Source organism: Zosterops lateralis (genome assembly GCF_965231275.1).
Source record: "Zosterops lateralis genome assembly, chromosome: 8".
NCBI classification, from domain to species: domain Eukaryota; kingdom Metazoa; phylum Chordata; class Aves; order Passeriformes; family Zosteropidae; genus Zosterops; species Zosterops lateralis.
In genome coordinates, this window is record NC_139768.1 from 23934642 (window position 1) to 23946828 (window position 12187).

Below are 12187 nucleotides of genomic sequence, written 5' to 3' on the forward strand. Positions count from 1 at the left end.
GGTGAAGTAATGGAGGTGTTCTTTAGTGGGAAGCTGTGGAAAGTACTGCAGTTTATGGAACTGTGGAAGGTCTCAGCTCTTGTGCTGCCCATTAAACAGATCTTTCTTAATCCACCCCAAAAGAACTGGGTATCATGGAGGAATGACATTGTCTTCTTTTCCTTGACTTTTCTGGACAGCCAAATGTCCCAAAAATCATCTACATGACCTTAATGAAAGGAAAACACTCACTTTCACAGAGGCTGATGTAACTGCCCTTCCTCAGCCCTGCTCCTGTGGATAGTCTGGGCTCAGCTGCCAGCTCATAAAGCCACACTTAGGAATGAGACCAAGCTGAGCTGGACCAACAAATCTGCTCCCTAAAATGTCAGACAGAGTGAGGCACATGGTCAGTGGGATGCAGAGTGATCCCAGATGTATCTCAGCCTCATCCATGCTGCTCCAGGGGTTGTGCAGAGAGCTCAGGGACACCTCCCAAAGTTACTGGATTATTATTGCCTTCCCTGACTGTATTTTATATTTTTACTAGAATGATGCCATTACCAGGGCATCTTTGCTCTCATTTTAAAGGGGTGGGCGGAGGGTGTTAAAAGCAGAAAGAGGTCTTTGTGACTGCGGACATGAACATAAAATTTTGTAAAGCTTGAATAGGCTGGATTTTCTAATATGGAATACTTTTAGCTCAGGGTTTTAATTCTTGCCACTCAAGAGTTCTGAAGAGGAGCTCTGTCATATTCCACTGCCTTTCTCACGACTACAGAAAAGTAAAAGTCATCAAGTGATTGTAAAGCTCTTTGAAGGCGAAAGCTGGTGCTGAATTGAAGTTCTACTAACGCATCTTTTGCCCCAGAGTTGAAGAGGGAATTTCAAAGTCACTTAGACATAAGTTATTTCTACACATTTTGCTTTGTCCTGTCTTCCTCTTGGTTTTCTGAATAAGCAGAAAAGCAAACAAAGCTGGTTATTCCACCTCCCTCATTGTTCATTTCTCTTTAAACACAGATCTTAATGTGTGGTTACCTTTTTGTTCCTGTTTTGTGCTGTGAAATGTGTAAGACAGGCAACACTTGCCAGAGGGGCCACAACTTCTCAAGAGTCTGGTGGTCGTCTGCAGGGTCGTGCTGGGATCCTGCTCAGATTTCTTCCTCTATTTCCTATGAACAAATCTGACTGCTCAACATCCTGCAGCTAATACTCTGCATTATTCCCTTTTCCATCTTTCAGCTGATTTCAGTCTCTCTGAACTGATGGCTCCTGTTAATTGCTGTGGTTCCCCCTCCAGACCCTGGTGCTGCAGGGATCAGCAGGGGACAGCACTGTCCCAGCATCCAGCCCCCATTCCCACAGATGGGAACTGGGCAAACCCCTCTGGGCTCTAGGGCTCACACTGGCTGTTTACATACTTTCTGAACAGTGCAATAACATCTGTATACATTCCATTTTTCATGGTCAACTGGGAACAAGAACGCATTCCCAATTTTCTGCACAGTAAATTTGCCTGGAGCATTTTGATGTGATTTGCTGTTATGCTGCACAGGCTCTTCTCTTTGTTTGTTGGCTGAGATTCACAGCTCCCTGAATTATGATTCTCTTTCATTTTTCCTTCCATTTCATCCAGTGCACATCAGGATGCTGCTGTCAGGTGGCTCCAGTCTGTTCCTGATGCTTACATAGTCCTAACATATCTCCAGCCACCGCATTAATTAATTCTTATTTCCAGTGGTAATTACTGCTGATCCAAAATTCTATGGTAAATAATGCCAAGTATTTCTTTGAGTTTACTCAAAAAGAACTTTGTATGTTTTCAGAGAATTATGTGTCCTTTTTTGCAAATGCAGCAAATTCTGGGACACTTCTCACTACAATGAATAATAATTATTCACATTGTTATTTACATCTTTCCTGTGAGTGAAGGGGAGGGGATGAAAGAACAAGATTCAAAGTTGTGGCAGAGTTCTTAATTTGAAAGTATAGTGAAAAGCAAGTTGGGAGACTGGTCCTTCTCTTCTGAATTAATGGTTAAAGCTTCCTTCACAACTGTAAAGCCATCATAATTTCTCATGGGACATGTGAATTTATGGGTAGACATGAAAAGGAAAAATATATTATATTTATAAAGTTCCTCTGTAATTATTTACTACATTTCTCCATTTTAAAAAATAGCATGAAAATGTTGGACCTGCATTTTCCACAGCTATGAAATTACTAGGCAGGCAAACACTCTTGAGTGGGAAGCCCAGCAGAGTTTGGGACGCAACTTAGAGACTATTTTCCTAAGAGTACTTTATTTGAATCTAACAGCATCCTCTCAAGTCAGGCTGCTAAGGACCACTCAGCAGAAAGCTGCTTTAGCTAAAACTGACTGAAAATTGCAAGTTAGGGGATGAAGATTTTCTTCACAAATTCATCAACTTTATTCTCTCTCCCTCCTGCTTATCTCATCCACCTGCCATCCTTAAGAAAATAATAGAGGCACTCACCAGGGCTTCACCAAACATCAGGAAAGGGACAGAAGAAAACCACTGCAGCCAGACTAGTGAAGATACAAAGATAATTATGAATTTGCCTTTGCTTGCTGACCACATTAGACAGGTGGAAAGGTGAAGTTTAAGGAGAGCCATGAAGGGGTTACACAGACATGATTCATTAACATTCCTCAAACATAGCAAAGCATCTCAGGTTGTTGAGAAGACACCCATGTTAACATTACAGGAATCTAAAGATAAACAATCTGGTGCCCTCAGTGGACTGGAAGAGTCATAAACACAAAGCACTGAAGCCTGAAGGTTTGAATTGTTCCTGCTGTGGCCGAGAGGAGACTGTGTATTCTGGGAAAAAAAAGCTAAATCAAGGTTAAGATGGTGACTATAAATATATAAATATATAAATATACACACACACACCCCTACACACCCCAGTGTTTATTTTTGTGTTCACATCCAGAGTCATTTCAGTAGGTGTTTCTCAGGAGGAAAGGCAGCCCTTTATCTCTAAGAGAAGGTCATAGGTACCTACAATCAAAAGCTGTAAGAATTTTTCAAATACCATTGTTACCATATCACAATTTGCTTTGCTTCTTGTATTTGTCAGGAGCAAATTAAATGAAATGAAAAGCGAATGCCAATTTTTGCATTCCTGCCCCTTTGAGGGTTTTAATTAGAATAGGTATGAACTTAAAATTCTACTCCCGTGAGAGACAAATAAACCACGCCAGAAGCAGCAGCAAATTACACCATTACTGATTAAAGGAAAAATCTACTGTAATTGCAAAATTCTGTATGGAGACTCCCTTAAGGATAGAGTCTGCTCTTCCTATCTGATCATGTCATAATTACATCCAACTGATTAAGTAGTAATGATGTTTGGGAAGGAAAACAAGACATGGTCATGACAGGCATCCCCTCCAAACTGCTGTGCCCCAGCCATTCTCAAAAGGGGGTAGCAATGCACCAACTTGTTTGCTAAAATCACATTAAGCTCCCTTGCAGGGTGATGAAGCTGAGTTTTAGTGTAATTCTTCAGATCTAAAGTGTCACATGGAGTTCAAGCTTGGCTCAATATATTAGGCAGTAATGTGTTACTCTCCTGTGATGGCTCAGTGATTTTGCTCACCAGTGTTCACTGTGGATTTTAATGCAAAGTTCCAGTTGTTAAAGCAATATCCATTCACCATCTACTTATTTATTTTGGTACCATTTCTCCAAACAAGGGAGAGACAACAACTCTCCAAAGATATGAAGTTTTAAAACTCTCAGTTACTGCTTGGCTACTGTTCCTGCAGAACAACAAGAGAAGCCAGAAGAGTGAAAAGGTGTTTTCAAAAAAACCTATTTTGTCTTTAAAAATTTCAAGAGCCATTTAAAAGCTCTGATTTCCCAACCATGTGAACAACCTCTAGCAGGCAGGCAGACTTTTTAATAACAAAAAACCTATTCAAACCTTCCTCCCCCAGCTTGTAATGGAAGACATGGAGAAAAAGGAAAGGCAATTTCTGGTTTATTGATTGAGATCTGTAAAGGCTTGTGCCAGCTTCCCCTTCACGAAACCAGAGGGAGCCAGTGGGAATGGAAACTGAATATAACCCCTGGAGGATTACTCTGAGCTACTCAGAGCTTTGGCATGTTCCAGCAACTGCTATAAAAGGATAGATATAGAGATATAGGGATATAGGGATATAGAGATATAGATACAGAGATAGATACAGAGATAGATAGATAGATAGATAGATAGATAAGCAAGTAAATAAATAAATAATATAATAAATGTATTAATATATAACTATCTCTCTCTCTCTCTCTCTATATATATATATATATATAAACTGCTATAAATCCCCCTGAGTGAGGGAATGTGGCAGAGGGCAGATGGAGGAGGAAGGAACTTTTAGTGAGAGAAAGGAGGGAGGGGAGTCAAGGCAAGTTCACCTTTCTGAGGGGGTTGAGAGGGAATGCCAGGTGTTGGAAGAAGAGCTGTGCTGTGCCCTGGGAGCTTCTGCTGCGTTGGGAATCTTGAGGTTTGGGGTGGAACACGAGGCTGTGGCTGTGCCTGATGCTGCTGCTGTGGCTGTGAATTGGGGCTTTGGGAGCTGGGCTCTCCACAGGCTCCCAGGCAGCAGTAAAGGCATTTCTTTCTGCTGTGATAACTCCAGTGCAGCAGTGCACATAATCCTTTTGGCTACACTCTTAATGGAGTTCTATTTATTTTTTTTTAAGCATCCTGTTCAAAGTCATTGGGAAAATAAAGTGATCCTGTAGATTTACTTTGTGTTCTTGCAGACTCCAGTGCTTCTGGAAGAGTTTAATGCAAATTCCATTGCATATTTCAGGAGAATCAGATGTATTCATTTAAATAGTGTGCTGCCTTAAAGAGGAAAAATGTATGAGCTGTTTAGTTTTCCTCCTGTTGTTTGTATGCTCTCTGTGACAGAGCTGGTTGGTTTGTTGTTGGATTTTTTTAATTATCCTAGACTTAAAAATGCTGAGAACCTCTGTGTTCTGGTTTATATTATAATTATTTAGGCCTTCCAGTTCACTAACTCTTTATAATGAGACTCCTTTTCAAATAGGAGTACACTACACTTGAAACAAATACAGAACAAATTTGGCTGCAATTTGGCTTCTGTAGTCAATCACTTCAGAGGCTGTAGGATTGAAACTCAAAAGTAATTTATTTAACTGCAGCTTTCTTACGCTACTTGTCAACAAAACATAGTCTTTATAATTGTTTTCATGCATGTTAATTAAAAATTTAAAAAGCATGTTTTGCAAAGCTAGTTCAGCACCTGATTTGCATAACTAGCCTAAATTTAAAAAATGTAATCAAAAAATTGAATTATGTTTTTCTGCTGTCTGGCTTAGATTCACAAAGCATGTTCTTTTGTGATGATTACATGAATACATTAAATGTAGAAAACAAATATATAAAGATTTTCTATATCTTGGCATATTAATAGTTCATTTTACATGTAAATATCTACATTAAGATTTATTTTGGATTATTGCTAAAACACTCTTCTGAACTTCTTTTGAACATGTGTGTGCTTTTGCCTTTACTAGGCATTAGGGCAACTTTTTGATCACTCAAACATCTGACAGTGTGAAAAGAAAGAAATAAAGAGTGTCCACAGTTCGAACTCCTCTCTGCTCCAACAGGACCAGTGCTGCTAAGATTGTTTTAATACATGTTAAATTTGGTAATGAACCAAAAGAACAAGAGTCAGATTTTTCTGTGGCCAAAGTCAGTCACTTAGGGGATAGTTTGGAGATGAACTATAACTTCTTAAACATTAGTTCCCTGAAAGCACAAAACTATTTAAAAAAAAAAAAAAAACAACAACAAAAAGTCAAAATCCATCAACCCAACCAAAAAAAGCCTACCAGTCCCCTGACCCTAAACAATCTATGGAAAATGTTACATTTAGTCTTTAAATGTGTGCACACAACTGGTTTGTTGTGATCTTTCTCTCTTCTGCTGAATCTGCCCCTCCCAGTGTTTTTGTTTGGACATGAAATCCAAATTTTGGTGTAACAGCTGATAAAATCACTGAGACGTGGGCCCTTGTCTGTGTCTAATATGGAAACATCCTAATTTTGATGAGATGGGGTGTTCAGGTATAGAAGGCACATAAATGTCCCTATTCTGCAGCTCACATGTGAATTCTGGAGATGGACAGCAACAGCAAACTTGTACCAAATTTTTCTGCCCCAGAGTGTTCTGTGACTCAGGGAGTCAATGCCAGATTATCATGACCCCGTATTTGACACCATGTTAAGGTGTCAAAGTTTCCCCAAATAGTTGTACTACTGCTTGTAGGTCTTCTCATATTTGTAGGGTTCTTCAAACCTCGTTGGCAATGAGCTGTTGGGTTTGTGATGTGAGGCTGGTGAGGAGTTTCCTTCTGTTCCACAACCCAGCCCCTGTGGCTGATTAGCTCCTGGTTATCATCTGGCTCCTGGGATTTGTGACCCTGGCTGACAATCCAAAGGATCCTGGCTCTCAGGGAGTTTTACTTTGGAGATTTGTGTGCATCTCCATCATGCTGTAGCTGCAGAAGTGGGGTGGCTGTGATGCCTTAAGTTTGAGGTTTCTTGTTTTTCAGATTTTGTGCTGCCCAGGGGTGCAGTTCTGAGCTCACATTCAGTGTCACTCAGCTCTGCACAGAGCAAGGACACAAAACAAATCCTTTTCCTGACAGAGACCAAGAACAACTTTCAGGCCCAAAAGCACAAACAAGGGTGGCTGAAGGGAGGAACAAGAAGGATGGGACCTCACTACCTGCAGCTGTAATGGGACAATTAAACCCCAATATGCAAATGGACCAAAACTTATAAAAATATTATAAAATATTATATAAAAAATATAAAATATCTCATGACTGGTCATTCATTTTGTGACCATTCTTAGTCCACCTTGGGTGTAGCCCTGGCCAAGCCCTGTCCTGCCCAAGGTGTATCCTAAAGGCTTTTCAATAAATCCCTACTTTATTCTCTGGCTCTGCCCAGTCTCTGTTCCAGGTCAGCCTTCCCCAGGCATCAGTTGCAGGTCAGCAGAACAGAGCATTGGAACCTTAAAGGAGCCTTTGAGGCTCAGGGGCTAATCTTGTTGTAGGAGAGACTAATGAGAAGCAATGTGTGGCTACTGAGACTGCACCATGTAAATTAGTTAATGACTTAATTGCTGTGCATTTTCTGCTTTGGAACATGACAGAGGCTTTAGGAGAAGGAGACAAAACACACATCTCAGGGGAGGTGTGAGGTGTTTCTCCTGCCTGGCACCTGAGGCAGCTGAAGAAAATTTGAGGTGGTAGTAGTAGAAAGGAGGAGAAATGAATAATTAGTTCTCACTGCTTTTGCCAACTGCTGGAGGCATCTGGACAATTTTATAAATTGGACTAATTTCTAATGGGGTTCTCCCTGTGGTTCTCTTGGCCTTGCCTGCCCTGCTGGGAAAGGAAAGGAGGTCATTTCTGTCTGCAAGGGGCCTGAAAATGATAGTTTAATTTTGCTGCTACTGTGAGCATTTTTTGGTGGCCCATCACTGTGTCTGACCCACCTGTACCTCTCAACAGAAGATATGATACAGGGACTAAATAAGAGCATGGCACAGTGGCTGCCTCACGTGGCTTGGTGGGAATTTATCCACCCACTGATTGAGGGGTTTTCCTGATAATTCATTTAATAACACATCTTTTCATAGCTCTTTCCCACTGCATACTGAAATAAGCTGCCCATGCAGATTTCTCATGCAAACAAAAACAAGGCTGCCCAAAACTCTCCACCAAAATCAAAACAGAGCTCTGTAAGCTCACTCAGTTCTATTTTTTCCCCCTGTCTGAAAGAAGCAAATTTCCTTGTATAATTCTTAATGTTCTAGTATTTTTTTTTTTTTTGCCATATACTCTGGGTTTTCAGCCAACATATATGCTTAGATAAATATTCTAAATGCCAGATGTCAGCACATGCTGGCTAAGTGCTTCATAATCATGAAACCAAGAGCCCTTGGTCTCTCCCAGCGGGAAGTGGGGAGATAAAGGCAACAAAGCTGTAGTGAAGGGGTTCCTCCAGGGAAAGGCAGAGGATATGAGAGTTAATCAAATTTGTCTTAAGTATAAAGGAGGTATTTTTGTGTTTTCAGTATGCCCTGACCTTTTCAGTTGCTCATTACATGGGCTTTGCTCGTCCACTGGGTGTCTCATTCCTGGCTCTGAGCTCCAGGAGCTTTTGGCCATGTGGGAGCACAGTGTTTGCACAGAGCAGTGTAATCCTCTGAACAACAGATCTCTGCAATTTATTGACTACTGCTAGAGCAAAAGAAACATTAAAATGAGTGCAAAAAAAACCCCAAAATATGAGTTGGAATTGTGTACTGTGCTTTTAATCTCTGGTGTTACCCTGCAGTGGTTCTGCCATCAATAAATACACTTATGTGTCTTTGGGTTAAGTGTGCCTTAGGCTTTTCACAACTACAATTAAGAATTAAAACAACAGTCACTTTATGTTAAGGGTGATTTGATGAAGCAGTTTCCTTCTTTTTAACTATTGCTTGATGTGCCAGAGGATTTGAAAAAGCCTTCATTCAGACTTTTTTGCTTTTCACTTGATTGTTTCTCTCCATTACTCCAGTTCTTTTGCTACGCTCAAAGAACATCCTCAGCTGCTGTTCAGGACAGCCTTTTCCAGTTCTTCTTCATGTTCTAAAGAAACTTCCTCCAAAAAAAATGAGTAGGAAGGTGCCACTCATTACCTGATATAACCCTGGTGCTTGGACAGGACTCCCTCCCTGCAGCAAAGCCAAGAATTTGCAAAACCGATAATTTGCAATTTCCAATAAAAACAAAACAAAAACATCCACTCATGTAAAGGCATGTCTCCGTGGATGAAGATCCTGGGTAATTATTTCCCTTTGAGAGGTGATGCAGTAAAGCCACAGTTGTGTAATAGCATTTCTAGCTGTCACTACAGAAGCTGCAGCATTTCCTGTAGCTGCTATCAGGGAAGGGCAGCCTGGTGAAGAATCAAACCCTCTGTTTCAATTCAGAGGCATTCTGGGCTTTGTTGAAGTGGGAGGGAAAGAATCTGGACTCAGATTCAAGTGCTGGGTCTTGAATGACATTGGCTTTAACTTAACTCCAGACATGTTGCTAATATTATGAGTGTCCAAGTTTATAGTCTGTTTTCATCCTTTCTCATTTTAAACTTGCTTAGAAAGGAAGCATTTGCCAGGCTCAGAAGAAGAGAAGATGATACCCTCCCTGGGTCAGTAAAGGCCCTGGCTGCTTTAGAACAATTGTTGCATTCTTCTCTCCCTCTTCTTTTCCTAGTACTTAATTTTGACTCAACCACTTCCTTCTGTTTTTCTGCTGTTGAGGAAAAAATGGCTTGGCTTTAGAACCTGCAAGTTCCATCAAAACAGTGAAATCCACTGTGGAGGTTGTCTGGCAGTGGGCAGAACAAAACTCCTTAAGCTTATGCATTCTCCAAAATAGCAGCAGCTATTTAAATTGTTCTCCTTTTTTTTCCATTCTAGAACACTCCACAAGACTCAGAATTAGGCCAGCCTCCTGGTAATGGCCACAACTTAAAAAGGAGCCCTCAGAAAAAGAGCGCAGAAAAGTCTGGAGGTCAGGACATCTTAGATCCTCTTGCTGCTGCTGTGCCACTGGCTGAGAGCTTGTCCCCCTCCATTCCAGGGCATACAAGGTAAGACATGAAGTTTCTTCCTGTGAAAAGCATTGAAGCCTTGATACTGTTTGATAGTTGGGGGATGTGAATTGCGTTTCTACTCATGTGTAACTGATTTTTCAACATCTGTCATCCTGATGGATGATGAATGATGATGATGATGATGATGATGATGATGCAGATGCAGTCCCCAAAATAACCTCACACCACCAGACTACTCACTGATCACCAAAGTGACTTTCTTGCCTTACTGCATAATTATAAACCAGGCTCCAGCTGTTGTAGTAACCCTTGACCCCACGTCTCCATGCTTTTTGCTTGCACTAATAAACTCTCACCTGAGACAGAGCAACAGTGAAGAGTCTTTGTTTTAACTTTTGGTCAGCCCTGAAGAGCTCAGGATCATATGATTGGATCATAATGGGTCCCTTTCAATATCCTCTTCTCTCTTCTCTCTTCTCTCTTCTCTTTTCTCTTTTCTCTTTTCTCTTTTCTCTTTTCTCTTTTCTCTTTTCTCTTTTCTCTCTTCTCTTCTCTTCTCTTCTCTTCTCTTCTCTTCTCTTCTCTTCTCTTCTCTTCTCTTCTCTTTTCTCTCTTCCAGTGTATTTTTAAATTATTGATATTATGCACCAGTTTGTGGCAGTTGAAATCCTAATTTAGGTATTAAATAAGATCATCATTGACCCCACTGGCGACATTTCAGGGAAATTCAGACATAATTTAAAAGGATTTACGAAAAAAGAGCAGGGGACAGTTTGGCTGTGCTGTGGAGCTCCCACACAGGGGGATATTTGCTATTAATTCTATTTCTTCTGACTGCCACTAGCACATCTTAATTATCTACTGAAAATAATAGAGTCTGAGCAAGACTAAGACTGATAAGTCAATTTACAGTGATAAAAGTATTTAGGCATGAAGTTTAAAGTGATGAAAAGTTGCAGTTCTTTCCTAGGGTTGAGTGCCTTGTGTAATCCAGCATCACTCTATGTTGAGCATCAGGTCTATGCATGAAACACCTTTTTCCTGGATGAATTTCTCCTGTCTTTGAGTGCCTCTAATAAGGGAAGCCATAGGTGTCATTCCCAATAGGTAGGAAAAAAAAATTCAAAATTTTGGAGTAATGATGTAAAATTGGACAGGGTGAGATTCTTAACATGCATTTTGTTTGTTTGTATTTCAGTTCACAAATACCACACGTATCCTCTGGATTCAGTTTCTCTTGATGGTATTGTGCATAATCACTGTATCGTTTGTGTGTAACCACATTGTCCTACTGAAGAAATCATAATTTTTTTATAAACTAGGAAGCTACTTTAAAAAATTATGCATTCTGATTTGTGACAGCAAACCAGCAGTTTTCTGCTATTCAAATCAGTATGCAGGTTATGGAAAGGAGGGAAAAGAGAGGAAATGATGAGCTAATGATATCAGCTAAGTGCTGATATTTACAGTAGACCTATCATGACTGACATTCCTGCAGACTGGAGTTGCTTGTGGAACTTCACAATGACAGACAGTATTTGTACCAGCATCCACCTGGTGCAGTGGAGACTCTTACCTTGGGCTTGGAATATTTGTGGCTTGCCAGCAGCAAGTGAAGTCTTGTTGGTTTTTTGTTGGTTTTTTTTAGCATTAGCATAGTGACTATCCTATTCTGTAACTAATTCACATTTTTTAAAGTGTGAATTATTGTTCAGAAATGGCATAAGAGCAGTTCTGTAGGGGTTCCTTTTCAGAATGTGAGTACCTAGAACACTTAGATTTCTTTTCAAGCTGGCTAAAACAGCTTTGCACTGCAGCATGCAAAATTCTGACTCGTGGGAGATGAATGTTACACGGATGAGTCAGCTTGAAAGGATTCATCGGATTCTTGTTTCAGGAAACTTACTAGATGGGCGGGAGCTCAGGCAATTACTTGTTATTTAGCCTTGCTCCTGAAAGCGCTGGCACATGCCTGTTTCGGGTGTCTTTAGAGTTACATCCTGCCAAAATAGAAACAAAGACAATAAACGGAAAATCTTTGAAGTTCCACATTCCAGCTGTTTATTTTTAACTCGCTCCCCTGTGCTGCTCTGAATGCATCTTCTCCACCCTGAAGTGAACTCTGAGAATCTCAAGGGCGTGTGACCCTCGGATGGAGGATCTCTGGGTGGAAAATTACCACGTTTGCTTTTCCTCCGGGTGGCTTTCTTCTATCCTCCACAAATTCTCACAAGCAGCTTTTAAATTCTTGTCTTCTGGAACTCAAAATGTCCGTGGCTCTGACTTTATAATTGTCTGTTTCAGCCCAGGTTTTTTTCTTACCTGTTACTTGCTGGTCCTGTGTGCTGGAAATAAGATCATCAGTAATTAATCAGTGAACTTTCCATGTGGAATAAAAATGCTGAAGAGGCAGGAGAGCTGGGAAGTGGCTTTGCAGTGGTGTCCATGTGAGATGTCACCATGCCCTTCTCCTGGTGCACAGCCTGGGGCATCCTTAGCTGGACAGCTCTACCCCAGAGGCACTG

General features: G+C 40.7%; 1 protein-coding gene across 5 annotated transcripts in view; it reads left to right on the forward strand.

Annotated features, from left to right (window-relative positions):
- Window positions 1–12187, forward strand: part of TACC2 (transforming acidic coiled-coil containing protein 2) — a 130841-nt gene that overhangs the window by 16727 nt on the left and 101927 nt on the right. For all 5 annotated transcript variants that reach the window (XM_083866032.1, XM_083866035.1, XM_083866036.1 and 2 more), the window contains exon 4: window positions 9526–9698. In XM_083866032.1, coding sequence (XP_083722158.1) covers window positions 9526–9698 — 173 coding nt within the window. The remainder of the gene's footprint in view (window positions 1–9525; window positions 9699–12187) is intronic.